This window comes from Polypterus senegalus, chromosome 1 (genome assembly GCF_016835505.1).
Source record: "Polypterus senegalus isolate Bchr_013 chromosome 1, ASM1683550v1, whole genome shotgun sequence".
Taxonomy (NCBI): Eukaryota; Metazoa; Chordata; class Cladistia; order Polypteriformes; family Polypteridae; genus Polypterus; species Polypterus senegalus.
The window spans coordinates 170570359-170584419 of NC_053154.1; the positions used below are offsets into that span (position 1 = coordinate 170570359).

General features: G+C 39.4%; 1 protein-coding gene across 5 annotated transcripts in view; it reads right to left on the minus strand.

The window, feature by feature from the left end:
- The window catches only part of zgc:162872 (BAR_ACAPs and ArfGap_ACAP domain-containing protein), a 213872-nt gene that overhangs the window by 57766 nt on the left and 142045 nt on the right, over positions 1-14061 (minus strand). For all 5 annotated transcript variants that reach the window (XR_005634861.1, XM_039762779.1, XM_039762770.1 and 2 more), the window contains 2 exons: positions 4767-4820; positions 3797-3855 (listed from right to left, as the gene is read on the minus strand). Coding sequence is in view for 4 of the 5 variants with exons in the window: in XM_039762779.1 (XP_039618713.1) it covers positions 3797-3855; positions 4767-4820 (113 nt within the window). In the remaining variant the exon portion in view is untranslated. The remainder of the gene's footprint in view (positions 1-3796; positions 3856-4766; positions 4821-14061) is intronic.

The following is a 14061-nucleotide window of genomic DNA, read 5'->3' on the forward strand; positions in this document are numbered from 1 at the left end:
ATGTGGTACAACAGCAAATTGGGCCAAAGGTCAAAGAATGACTTTGTAGCTGTGTCACTTGACTTGAGGCCATATGTTTCAGAAACATGGATTTCGAGAGGGAAGAGCTGTCATCTTATCACCACTTGGTGCTGTGTTGGATTTGAAGTGAAAGGCAAAGGTTGACATAGCGGAGAAGCCCAGACAAGCGGTTAGGTTTTCCTGGGAATGCCTGGCTAAGGCTTCCATTCATGATGAGTTCAGCTCCTTCCCCTTTCCCATCTACACAGCAAAGTTAGGGATATTAAGTCCAAATGGACCATGTTCAGGACGTCAACTGTGAAATGGCTGCTACAAGCTATGATCTAAAGGCAGTCGGGTTCTCTATGGTTGAAACTCTAGGACCCAATGGTGGACACTACAAGGTTGGATAAGGTAACATTCAGGGAAGTGGTCTCTGTGAGATCTCCTGACTCAGTGGAAAGGTACTGACAGACTAAAGGGGCTGCTGCAAAAGTAATTGCTGAAGCAAAAGTTCAAGTATGGGAGGCATTTAGAGAGGAAATGGGGGAGGGGAAAAAAAAGACCACTTTATGGCATTGAGCCTATCCTGCCAGACTGTTCAATGCCTCAGAAGACAAAGGTGCACCCTTGCCCAGACTGTGTTAATCAAGGATGGAGAGGTGTGGACCACTTCTGGGAAAATTGTTGAGAAGTGGAAGGAACAATCTCTGGAACTCCTCAGCCTAGTGGACAGGCACCCCCTAACAGTAGGCAGCTATTGGGTATTTAATCCCATCACTGTCACCAAAGTCACTCTCACTCTTAGGCCAGGTTTATACTTCACGCGACGTGACACATGCTGCAGCGAACGCTCCTGCTACACAAGCGTTTTACTGTTTATACTTGGGTGCGTACTTCACATAAATCTGGACGAATCCAGCAGGTGGCAGTGCAAGATATTATTACTGTGAGAACATGTTCAGCTACTCTGTGTTGTGAATTGCCTGGAACACCCATTAAATTCTGTTGACACCTTACCGCAATATCTCTGAAAAGGATGTTTATTGATTAAATCCATCAATCCAGGGATGTGTCCATTCCAGCAAGCATTGGGCATGAGGCAGAAACAATCCTTGGACGAGGCCTCAGCTCATCGCAAGATGAATACAAGCACATACATACAATAGCGTCATTTTAGCGGCACCAAATCCCCAAATCTGCATATCTTTGGAAGGAAACCGGAGCACAGTGTGGAATCCAAGCAGGGAATACCAGCGAAGTGATTCCCTGAGACCTGAGAAACAACAGTTATTCTGCTTCCGCCACTGTGTCACCCCCATGTGTGTAATTATTAACAGTATTCAATATTTAAATGAAATTAACAATTTATCTGTAAAATGTAACATACACAATTTAATGCATTTCATCATGAAAGTGACATCAAATATAAATCTAAAGATTCTAAATTTGCAGAGAGTTGGAATATCACACATTTAATGTGTTCTGTGTGGTGATCTATTGCTGCTTGCCGTAGCAATTAAAAACTGGGATGATGTTTACGATGGTCTGCTTTAATGATAAAGTAAACTACGAGGTTAAAGTGGAAATTTCGAGGTTAAAGCCGAAATTTCCACTTTAATCACAAAATACACGTTTTCGTTTTCACCCTGTCCTTAATTTTTTTCTCAGTGGCTCAAAAACAGCGCTGTACATTATGTTGCTGTTGTGAAGTTGTAAAAAAAAAAAAGGACAGCACAAAAGATGGCATGTGAGACTTTTAAAATGTACCGTGTCATTACGATCGGGAATATGCGACGCTTGAACATAAAAGCACCACAAATCCATCTGTATGTTGGCACTTTGCTTCACCACATAGAACCATTCATCAAATATCGAATTGCGCACATCGATCCCATAGGATCGGCATAGAGGTTTCTGACACATGTAGATAGTAAACAGAGACTCTGACGTCACGTTCTGACTTTTAGCACACTGTGCCCCCCGACGTTTTGCTGGTACTGCAACTAGCGCACATGTTGCGTTAATTTCTGAGGACCTGCTCAGAGGACGCGTCAAATGAACGCTGGAACGTGTGGCAGCCATGAAGTGGGTGCATACGCGTTCTAAGCGTGAAGTATAAATGAGCCCTTAGAAGCAGATATCTCAGGATCTTGTTCACAAGTAATAGAAGAGGGGAATGGGAGATTGACAAGCAAATTGCAGGTGACATACTAGTGGCAAAGTGAAAGCAAAGTTTGAAGATAAAACTTAAGGTTTACAGGCCAATCTAAATCTCTGTCCTGATTTATGGTCATGAGCTGTGTCGAACCAGGGCAAGGAAAATTATTTCTGACACCAGCCATTCCAATAACAGCCTCTTTTATGTGCTGCTACCAAAGCCTAAACTAAAGTTCAGAGCGACGGAGGATGAGATTTTTTTCCTCCCCACACAATATCTACATATTAAATAAGATACCCTATTGTTAAGTAACAATGTGTGAGAGTTATCAATTTAGTTATTAGCAGTTATTAGTTATTATTACATATTTATAATTATATTAATGATTTTTGAATTTATAAAATGTATTGTTGGTGTCTGTCCGTTTACATTCATCTCAAGGTGCAGACATTGGAGCTCAGCAACTAAGCATTTTACTGCATATTGTACTGTATGTATAACTTGTATGTGACAAAAAAATGTAATGTAATTCGATTTGATTTGTAGTAATAACTGAAAAAAGGAGATTGTGTGTATAAGCAGGAAAGGTTAGGAATATAAATAATTCTGCCTGCTGTATATAATTTTATTTAATCTACTTTTCTACTAATTATATATCTATGTTATGTAAGCTTGTATTAATTTATTTTTTTTATTACTTCATAATTATTATTCTTACCTAATTTGTTTTTCATTTCTTGTAATTACTTCCTTGACATCTTACAAAGCACTTTGAGCTCCATTCTGTGTAGGAAAATGTGTTATAGAAATAAGTGCTGCTGCTGTTCTTTATTGATTGTTTTTGATATTGTATTTTTGTTAATTGTTCAGGGTAGACATGCAAGTAAGAATTTAATTGAACAATGTATATAGGACAATAATCTTGACTTGTAGCTGTGCTTTATTGACCAATAAAAAAGCAAAACATATTTTTGGAATTAGTTTATTCTTTTGTACTCTCACTTAATTTATCCATCCTCTAAAAGGCAAATTAGCCACATAAAATATAAACAAGCAATTTTTGAACTTGGTGCCCAGCTGATATTGAATTTTTTTCATGGTCTCCCTTAGCTACACAATGGCAAGTCAAACTGATGGAATATTTAATGTACCTCTTGCTATGTAACACTCTTTATAGTGAGTATCACCCCAAAGTATTTATAATGTAAACACTAAATAGCACAAGGTACACATTGCAACAGTTTAGCTCCACCAGCCTAAATTATTTCATCACCACTACACAGGCACTCAGTACTGAAAATTGAGCCTACAACCTTAGTTTAGTTTCTTTAAACGCAAGGATATTATATATTTAATGATTTGTTACTTTTACTTTCTAGCTGTCTTCCTCAAATAATGTTGCCATCATTAAATATGAAATCACATAACCAATTTCATTCTCTGTAGATCTTGCATTAACAACCCAACATGATAGTCTATTATATAGCAATGTTAATGTCTTTGCCCAAAGAAATACTGTTAGAATAGCTTTTGCAAACAAGTGACAGACTGTTATGGAAAGGGCTATATAAGCTAAATGATGCAACCACTGGGTTCTGTAGGTAGGCAGAAGGGAATGAAAGCAGAGCTACATACTGTATAAGCTGAGATTGTAATTGTTGAATTAGTGATCTCTGTGCCTGGTCAAACAACATCTGTAAAGATATAAAGAAATTTAAAACAAGTCAAATTCATCTGCAAGATTTTATATTCATAATGGGTTAAAATGTCATAAACTTTTAAAGTTATCTAGTCCTACTCTCCAAGACTGTCAAGTATCTTACTTGGTCAGAACATAGTCGATGTTTCTCCACAGCAAGGGGTACAAATTAGAAGGTTTGGACATCAGACGAGCTTAAGCATACCCCCTGAAGGGGTTTCTATGTACTCCTCAATAGAAAGAGATAATGGGTGGTGGGGGTTGAGGGGCACTACACCGGGAACACTTTGGGAGTTGTACCTTGCAGGTGGCATAAAAGGTTGAGTCTGGAACTACTCTAGTCTACCCTGACGTTTTGTTTTTTGACACAGCAGTAAGAGTTAACAATGTTTAAAGATTATAATTTGAAATAAATATATAAATAAGGGTATAAGCAGAAGTGGTAAGCTGAACACACTCTAGAGACAAGCCTTTAAACAGGCAAGGAAAACCCACGTGCAAATACCACTACAGAGTTATTTAATAAAAAAATAAATAAAAAAATCAATATATAAGAAACAAACAGTTTGATCCATATTGCATATTGTGCTAAGTACAGAAAAAGTAAAATTAAATATTTTATGACTCAAGACTCCATAAATAATCTGTTTATATCTATAAATATGACAAATCAGCTCAATTCAAAAAGTATTTAATAAGAAGGTTAGCTGCTAAAAAAAAAAACTGCCTTTGAAGTTACAAGGTAGTAATATAAGAACAACCAACTTCTAAAATTTACACACACCCTATCATTTACAAACAGGTCTCAGGTCTTATGTGGATACAAAAAGCTTTGTCCTGCATGTTGATCTATCTATGCATCATTGAATTATAAAAAGAATACCAGTTTAGAAAAGGCTAACTTACCATGTGGAAATGGATCATCTCCCGCAGCCCTTGATTAAACTGAGACAGGCAGGCCTATGAGCAAAGACAGACAGTAAGATGACTAGTACAGGTTTCTGTAACACACAGGTTGCCCACAGCTGGCAAACTCCTTTTGAACCCAGGACACAGGCATACAATTGAGGAAGGACTGGGCAATGAGGACACAAACAATGAGAGTTGGTATATTAAAGTGCTTTGTGCTTTTAGTCTTCAAATAAAGTGCAGTGAAATTTTCAAACATATACCTGTATACATAATCCAAGATAAAAATCAGTGCCTTTATGAAAATCAGCAATAAATAATCCAAAAACAGTTTAAACAGGGTAAAATTGGGACTTCTCTCTTTTATGAGCCTTGGTACCTATCTTCCCCTTTCAGCCTCAGCTCACCCATCAAGTATGCTCAGCCAAGAGTGGAGACATCAGCTTGCACCGTCAAACTTCAAAAAACAGACTTGTGCGACAGACACCTTGGGCTGTCACTATTGTGAAATCCCAAGCCTGGATCCATTGTGCCATCTTTGCAGGCATCCACAGGACAATCTCTTGAGCCCTTCAGTTACTACTGCTCCCTAGGTCCTCAGCAGATGCAACTGTACCCCATGAGTGCTGTCCACTGCATCACTTGCTCACCCAATTATCTGCAGTCTCGCTAGCAAACTGTGCACTTTGACTTTTTAATCATCCTCTCACTCAGCTCAGGCTCTCTTTAATGCTTATGTGGATGTGACACCCTACTTACGACCCGCAGAGTGCCAATGTGGAACAGCCGAGCCAATCAGTCAATCAGCTTCAATTCCATACCAAACACACTCCCGGTCGACCAGTTTCGCAGGCGCTCACACCCACTGATCCCTAAACACGCTGGTATTATTGTAAATCTTACACACACCATGGATCCCTAATGTGCATCACCTAAGTTTCATCATGGAGTTTTATTAGCATACGCAAAATCAATAACTTGTTCAAGGTGTATATGCAACCTAGCAGAAACTACCCTCATAATTAGGATGTCCAATTTGGGTAGGGGGGGGAATTTATATCCTAGACAATATCAGAGGAATTTTGGCTTCACACAGAAACTGCATTCACCGTTGTGCTATCCACTTAGACTCCAGATTCCAAAATCCAGCTAGATGTTTACATTAACAGAGTGAATCAGAGAAAAGCAGAGAAGGTATAATATGTTTTATGATAAACAACATACTGTAAATGTAAAATCCATCTCACAGGTTTGGATCACTTAATGATCAGGTGCAATCCCATTTTACATTTCAGCAAAATCACCTACTGGTGCTCTAATTGTCGTCCACATCCCACTGCAACCAGATTCCAGCACTAGGCTGAACAACAATATTAAGAAATTCTCATCTTTACATCCTGAGGGTTTATTTATTGTTACTGGAGACTTCAAACAAAGCAGATGTAAGGAAAATATTAGCTAAATATCATCACCACATCATTGGTCCAAACATGGGTACTAATTCTCTGGATCACTGTGACACCACAATCAAGGATGTTTACCGTCTGCCACCTCACCCATATCTTAATAAATCAGATCTCGTTTCAGTATCTTTGTGTCCTTGTTTATAACAGTGTAAGGAGCCTGGAATAAAAGTGGTACAATGGTGAACAAAAGAGCTAAAAAAAAAAATGTAAGTTTTGAATCTGAAGATTGAGAAATGTTTAGAGGGTCCTCATTTGATTTAGAGAAATTTAGCGATTACTCATTTGATCTTGATAAGTATGCAACCCTCATCAAATGATTTATAAAAAAAATAAATAAATAATGTGTGGGAGACTGCATATTGATGAAAAAAATCCACATTTCCCAATAAGCAACCATCAATTACAAAAGATATCCATATTTTACAGAAGGCTTGCACTATAACATTTTAAATCAGTGATATAAAAACATACAGAAATACAAGGATAAACTAGGGAAAGCTATTGTAGTTGCTAGACGTCAATACTGGGATAGGATGGAGCTTATTATGTATTATGAAAAATAAATGATGTAGTAAGGGATAAAGATACTTATGAATCAGTTTTGATAAGGACAATAAACGTTCCTCCCAGTGTAGATGATGTAAAGGGGCTTTTTTTTAAAAAAAAAAAAGTCAATACATCAAATTGTTTAAAACACTCTGTAGCAATCAATTGGATGGCATTACTACAGACATTTTTAATGCCTCACTACAGGAATCTAGTATACCCCTCTACTTTAAAAAGGCACCAATAACCTCTGTGTCCAAAAAAAATCAACTGTCTCAGTGATTACAAACTAGTGGAACTCACTGCGATTGTGATAAAATGCTTCAAACAGAGTAATGCTGCGGCACAATTAAAGTAATACACCAAACAGTTTGGACCACATTCAGTTTGCTCATTCACATAACTGGTTCACGGAGTAGTCATATCTTTTGTAGTTTATACTATCTTGGCACACCTGGATAATAAAAATTGCTATTCAGTAAAACTGTTCATAGACTGCAGCTTAGAATTTAACGCCGTCTTTCCATCAAGACAAAACAACAAAATCCTAGACATGTGACTTGGTGCCACCTTCTTGAACAGGATTTTCAACATTCTAACTGGCAGATCCAAACAGCATCCTTGCAGAATCATTTCCTCCACATGGAAATTCATGGGTGTGGAGCATTACAATTACATAACTGAACTTGTTAATAAAACCACAATCATAGAGATCATCACCAATTATAGTTATATGTCTTATACAGAAGAAAATCATCTCTCCCTTAATGTTAGCAAAACTGAAGAAATGCTCAAAAACTTCAGGGAGCTTAAAGCATATCATACTCACAATGACACTGATGAGGATTCTATAGACAGGGGAAGCAGTTTTAAAAGTTTAAATGTCTTGGAATAACCATCACTGATAACCTAAAAGCAGTGCAGTAGTCAAGAGCACCTCTGCAGAGACCAAGACAAAACCAAGATCATGACCTGTTAAGATCTAGAACAACTCAAGACCAAGTCCCCAAGAAGACGAAGCATGCAAAAGAATTCAAAAAGTTTCAGTCCAAATTTTGTAATTATTTGGTGGAGTTATTTGAGACTCAAACTTTAACCCAGCCACAGGGGATGCACAAACCAGTGTGTTTCTTCATGCCGGTTCCAAGCCCGGATAAATGGGGAGGGTTATGTCAGGAAGGGCATCTGGTGTAAAATTTTGCCAAATCAATATGCGAACAACAATACAAATTTCCATACTGGATCGGTCGAGCCCCAGGTTAACAACGACCGCCACCAGTACTGTTAGCCAACAGGGTGCTGGCGGAAATTGGGCTACTGCTGGCCGAAGAAGAAGAAGAGGGGGGAGATGTGGTAGGAGGAGAGGAGGAAAGCAAAGAGAGTGGAACTGAGCGTAGGAACTTTGAAGGTTGGCAGTATGACTGGTAAGGGGAGAGAGTTAGCAGATATGATGGAGAGAAGGAAGGTTGAGATATTGTGTGTGCAAGAGACTAAATGGAAGAGGAGTAAGGCCAGGTGGATCGGAGGTGGATTCAAATTATTCTCTCATGGTGTGGATGGGAGGAGAAATGGGGTAGGAGTTATTCTGAAGGAACAGTATGTCAAGAGTGTTTTGGAGGTGAAAAGAGTGTCAGGCAGAGTAATGATTATGAAGCTGGCAATTGGAGGTGTGATGATGAATGTTGTTAGTGCATATACACCGCAAGTTGGGTGTGCAATGGGTGAGAAAGAAGATTTTTGGAGTGAGTTGGATGAAGTGATGAACAGTGTACCCAAGGGACAGAAAGTGGTAATTGGAGCACATTTCAATGGGCATGTTGGTGAAGGCAACAGTGGAGACGAGGAGGTGATGGGTAGGTATGGTGTCAAGGAGAGGAATGAAGGTCAGAGGATAGTGGATTTTGCCAAAAGGATGGACACGGCTGTGGTGAATACATATTTTAAGAAGAAGGAGGAACATAGAGTTACATACAAGAGTGGAGGAAGATGCACACAGGTAGATTACATCCTATGCAGAAGAGTTGATCTGAAGGAGATTGAAGACTGCAAAGTGGTGGCAGGGGAAAGTGTTGTTAAGCAGCATAGGATGGTGGTCTGCAGGATGACGGAGATCAAGAAGAGGAAGAGAGTTATGGCAGAGCCAAGGATCAAATGGTGGAAGTTGAAAATGGAAGACTGCAAGGTTGAGTTTAGGGAGGAGGTGAGACAGGCACTGGGTGGCAGTGAAGAGTTACCAGACAGCTGGGAAACTACAGCAGATGTAGTAAGGGTGACAGCAAGAAGGGTGCTTGGGTGACATCTGGAAACAAGGAGGAGGAAAAAGAAACCTGGCGGTGGAATAAGGAAATACAGGAGAGTATACAGAGGAAGAGGATGGCAAAGAAGAAGTGGGATAGTCAGAGAGATGCAGAAAGTAGACAAGAGTACAAGGAGATAAGGTGCAAGGTGAAGAGAGAGGTGGCAAAGGCTAAAGAAAAGGCGTATGATGAGTTGTATGAGAGGTTGGACATTAAGGAGGGAGAAAAGGACCTGTATAAATTGTCTAGAGAGAGGGACTAAGCTGGGAAAGATGTGCAACAGGTTAGGATGATAAAGGATAAAGATGGAAATGTACTCACAAGCGAGAAGAGTGTGCTGAGCAGATGGAAAGAGTACTTTGAGAGGCTGATGAATGAAGAGAACAAGAGAGAGAAGAGGTTGGATGATGTGGAGATAGTGAATCAGGAAGTGCAACAGATTAGCAAGGAGGAAGTAAGGACAGCTATGAAGAGGATGAAAAATGGAAAGGCCATTGGTCCAGATGACATACCTATGGAAGCATGGAGGTGTTTAGGAGAGATGGCAGTGGAGGTTTTAACCAGATTGTTTAATGGAATCTTGGAAAGTGAGAGGATGCCTGGGGAGTGGAGAAGAAGTGTTACTGGTGCTGATATTTAAGAATAAGGAGGATGTGCAGGACTGCAGTATCTACAGGGGAATAAAATTGATGATCCACAGCATGAAGTTATGGGAAAGAGTAGTGGAAGCTAGATTAAGAAGTTAGGTTATGATTAGTGAGCAGCAGTATGGTTTCATGCCAAGAAAAAGCACCACAGATGCAATGTTTGCTCTGAGGATGTTGATGGAGAAGTTTAGAGAAGACCAGAAGGAGTTGCATTGCGTCTTTGTGGACCTGGAGAAAGCATATGACAGGGTGCCTAGAGAGGAGCTGTGGTATGGTATGAGGAAGTCGGGAGTGGCAGAGAAGTACATAACAGTACAGGATATGCACAAGGGAAGTGTGACAGTGGTGAGGTCTGCAGTAGGAATGACGGATGCTTTCAACGTGGAGGTGGGATTACATCAGGGATCAGCTCTGAACCCCTTTTTATCTGCAATGGTGATGGACAGGTTGACAGACGAGATTAGACAGGAGTCCCCGTGGACTATGATGTTTGCTGATGACATTGTGATCTGTAGCGATAGTAGGGAGCAGGTTGAGGAGACCCTGGAGAGGTGGAGATATGCTCTAGAGAGGAGAGGAATGAAGGTCAGTAGGAACAAGACAGAATACATGTGTGTAAATGAGAGGGAGGACAGTGGAATGGTGAGGATGCAGGGAATAGAGTTGGCAAAGGTGGATGAGTTTAAATACAGTACAGAGTAATGGAGGAGGTGAAAGAGAGTGCAGGCAGGGTGGAATGGGTGGAGAAGAAGGAGTGCCAGGAGTGATTTGTGACAGACGGATATCAGCAAGAGTGAAAGGGAAGGTCTACAGGATGGTAGTGAGACCAACTATGTTATATGGGTTGGAGACGGTGGCACTGACCAGAAAGCAGGAGACAGAGCCGGTGGTAGCAGTAAAAGATGCTAAGATTTGCACTGGGTGTGATGAGGATGGATAGGATTAGAAATGAGAACATTAGAGGGTCAGCTCAAGTTGGACAGTTGGGAGACAAAGTCAGAGAGGCACGATTGCGTTTTTTTGGTCATGTGCAGAGGAGAGATGCTGGGTATATTGGGAGAAGGATGCTAAGGATAGAGCTGCCAGGGAAGAGGAAAAGAGGAAGTCCTAAGCGAAGGTTTATGGATGTGGTGAGAGAGAACATGCAGGTGATGGGTGTAACAGAACAAGATGCAGAGGACAGAAAGATATGGAAGAAGATGATCCGCTGTGGCGACCCCTAATGGGAGCAGCCAAAAGAAGAAGAAGAAGATTTGAGACTCAAACTTTATACCCTGCAAATTCATTTTGGACAATATATTAAAGCTTGTGAAACGATATTAAAACTAAACCAACAAAACACAAAGTTTTTTAATAGTTGATGGTTTTTGAGTATTTTATAGTGACAAAATACATTTTAGATGATCATGCTACACTTCCATTTGTAATGATTAAACACAAGTTCAGTGAAACAAATTAGGCCATTAGTTTAAAATACAGTGACATGCAAAAGTATCCTCTTGAAAGTCATAATAATTTTCTATATTACAAGATTTATACAAATATTTATCCATTCAGCATTTTTCATGTGAGCTCTTATTCTGTAACAATACATTTCCAAAGTCAAAATAAACCATGTTTTGTAGATATTTAACTGAGGAAGAAAAACTCTTAAGTTAGTGTTTGATTAAGTAGTCAAGCACTACACATTAATACTTAATCGAAAACTCTTTTGCTGTATTAGAAGCCTTCATTTTTTGGGATAAATGTGTAGCAGTTTTGCACATTCTGAAGGACTGATTCTTCCCTATTCTTCTTGGCAGAATTCATAGAGCTTCTCTAGGTGGGTGGGATGGCACCTCTGGAAAGCCCTTTTCAAATAATACTACAGATTTCTCAATGTGGTTAAGATCTTGGCTTCAACTTGACCATTCCAAAACATTCAACTTTCTGTTTCTGAACCATTCTTGTGTCGTTTCGGCTTTATGCTTATAGTCATTGTCATGCTGAAAAATTAATCTTCTCCAGAGTTGTAGATTCACTGCAGACTATCATAAGAGAACTTATTCTACTGTCCGGTATTTGTGCCCATTGACCCTTCAACTCTGACAAGATTCCTAGACATGAAGTACATGAAAAGCATCCCATTAGCATGATGCTGCCACCACTATATTTCACCATAGCTATGGCATTTCTTCAGGGATGGGAAAGTGTTAGTTTTGTGCCACACATACATCTTTGAAATCTGGCTAAAAAGCTCCATTTTGGTCTCATTTGATCATAAAACCTTCTCCCACATCTTAACAGGGTCTTTCTTATGCTTTGAAGTAAATGCCACATGTGCTTTTTTCATGTGGACATTATTAAGAAATGGCTTCTTCTTTCTGCACTCCTGTAGAGACCTGTTTTATGGAGAGCTCTTGAAATTGCGGACCCATGCACCTTCACTCCAATTTCAGCCAAAGAACACTGCAGACTTCTGAGAGTGATGGTGAGATTCTTAGTAGCCTCTCTCACCAGTCAGCAGATTTCTCTGATGCTTAGTTCTGAGGGATGGCCTTTTCTAGTAAGTCTGGGTGCTGAACCTTCCGCTTTCTGATGAAGGATCCAATAATGTTAAATGGAACACTTAAACTCTGATTTGTTTTGTAGACATTTACTGCCTTGTTAGTTTTAATGACTTTGTGTCTCATACCAGCAGAATGCTCCTTTGTCTTCATTCTATTTTACTGCACAGGCTACAAAATGATGTTGGGCTTACAGGCACCGTGCTCACTTGGTTTAGTTTTTATTTATCAAATCAATTCCAACATGTACAGAAATGTGCTGACAGTACTCCATCATTATACACAGAAGTGAGATATGATGTCCCACAGGGCTCAATACTGGGACCTTTACTGTTTTCTCTTTACATGCTTCCACTGGGATCTATTATTAGGAAACATAATGTTAATTTTCACTCGTATGCAAATGACACCAAGTTATACCATTCTTTTAGATCAAATGACGTTTCTCCGATGTTGTCTTTAATTAGTTGTGTTAGTGAATTAAAAGAGTGGATGAATGAGAACTACTTGTCTTTAAACACAGATAAAACAGAGATGTTAATTGTTGGAGGGAATGACGCTGATCACACAATATTTTGTCATCATTTAACTCAGTTGGAATCACCATTAATTTTACTGAATCAGCCTGAAATCTCGAAGTTATCTTTGACTCTAGCATGTCATTTAAAGCGCATATTACAAAGTTGTCCAAATTATGTTTCTTCCATCTTAAAAATGTTGGGAAATTAAGTTGCTTTCTAAATGAACAGGATTCTAAGAAATTAATTCATGTATTTATTTCTAGTAGGATTGACTACTGCAATGCGGTGTTCATCGGATGTTCAAACTGTTCTTTATATAGCCTCCAGTTAATCCAAAATGCTGCTGCAAGAATTGGTACAAGAACAAGAAAGTATGAACACCTAACTCCAGTTCTTAAATCCTTACACTGGCTCCCGGTTAAGTTTACTTAAGTTTCTGGCTTACTTGTCTGAACTTATCATGAATTCCAAACCAGAGTGCACATTAAGATCTCAAGATGCCAGTCTGCTTATGATTCCAAGGATTAATAAAATAACAGTGGGAGGTCGAGCTTTTAGTTACAGGGCCCCTAAACTGTGGAATGGTCTGCCTGCTACTATAAGAGATGCCCCTTTGGTCTCAGTTTTTAAATCACGGCTGAAGACTCACTACTTCAGTTTAGCATATCCTGACTAGAGCTACTGAACAGATTGCATCTCTGTTGTTAGTCATTTGCACTAAAACATAAGTAACATGATAGTTATAAATTTGTAACTAACCCTAACCTATTCTGTTTCTTTTCTCAGTACTCAAATGTGTCACCCCGATGGAGGATCGCAGGAATTGAGGGTTGAGGGGTCCTTACATCAGATTGGCTGGCCAAGCAATGTTTCAGCTGTGGAATGGCCAAATGGGGGAGGCAGCTTGATGGCTGAGGTCTCCAGGACTCTAAACAAATCCAAATCAAATTATGTGATATCATCTACTGTTAAATTCTGGTCCATACTTGTAAAGTTTTTATTTTTATACTGTATTGAGGATTTGTTCTGACCTGTGTATTGTATTGTCCCCCTTCTTTTTGACACCCACTGCACACCCAATCTACCTGGAAAGGGGTCTCTTTCTGAGCTGCCCTTCCCAAGGTTTCTTCCATTTTTTCCCTACATGGGTTTTGTTGGGAGTTTTTCCTTGTCTTCTTAGAGAGTCAAGGCTGGGGGGCTGTTAAAGCTTATTGTAGCACTTCTTGTGTGATTTTGGGCTATACAAAAATAAATTGTATTGTATATTGT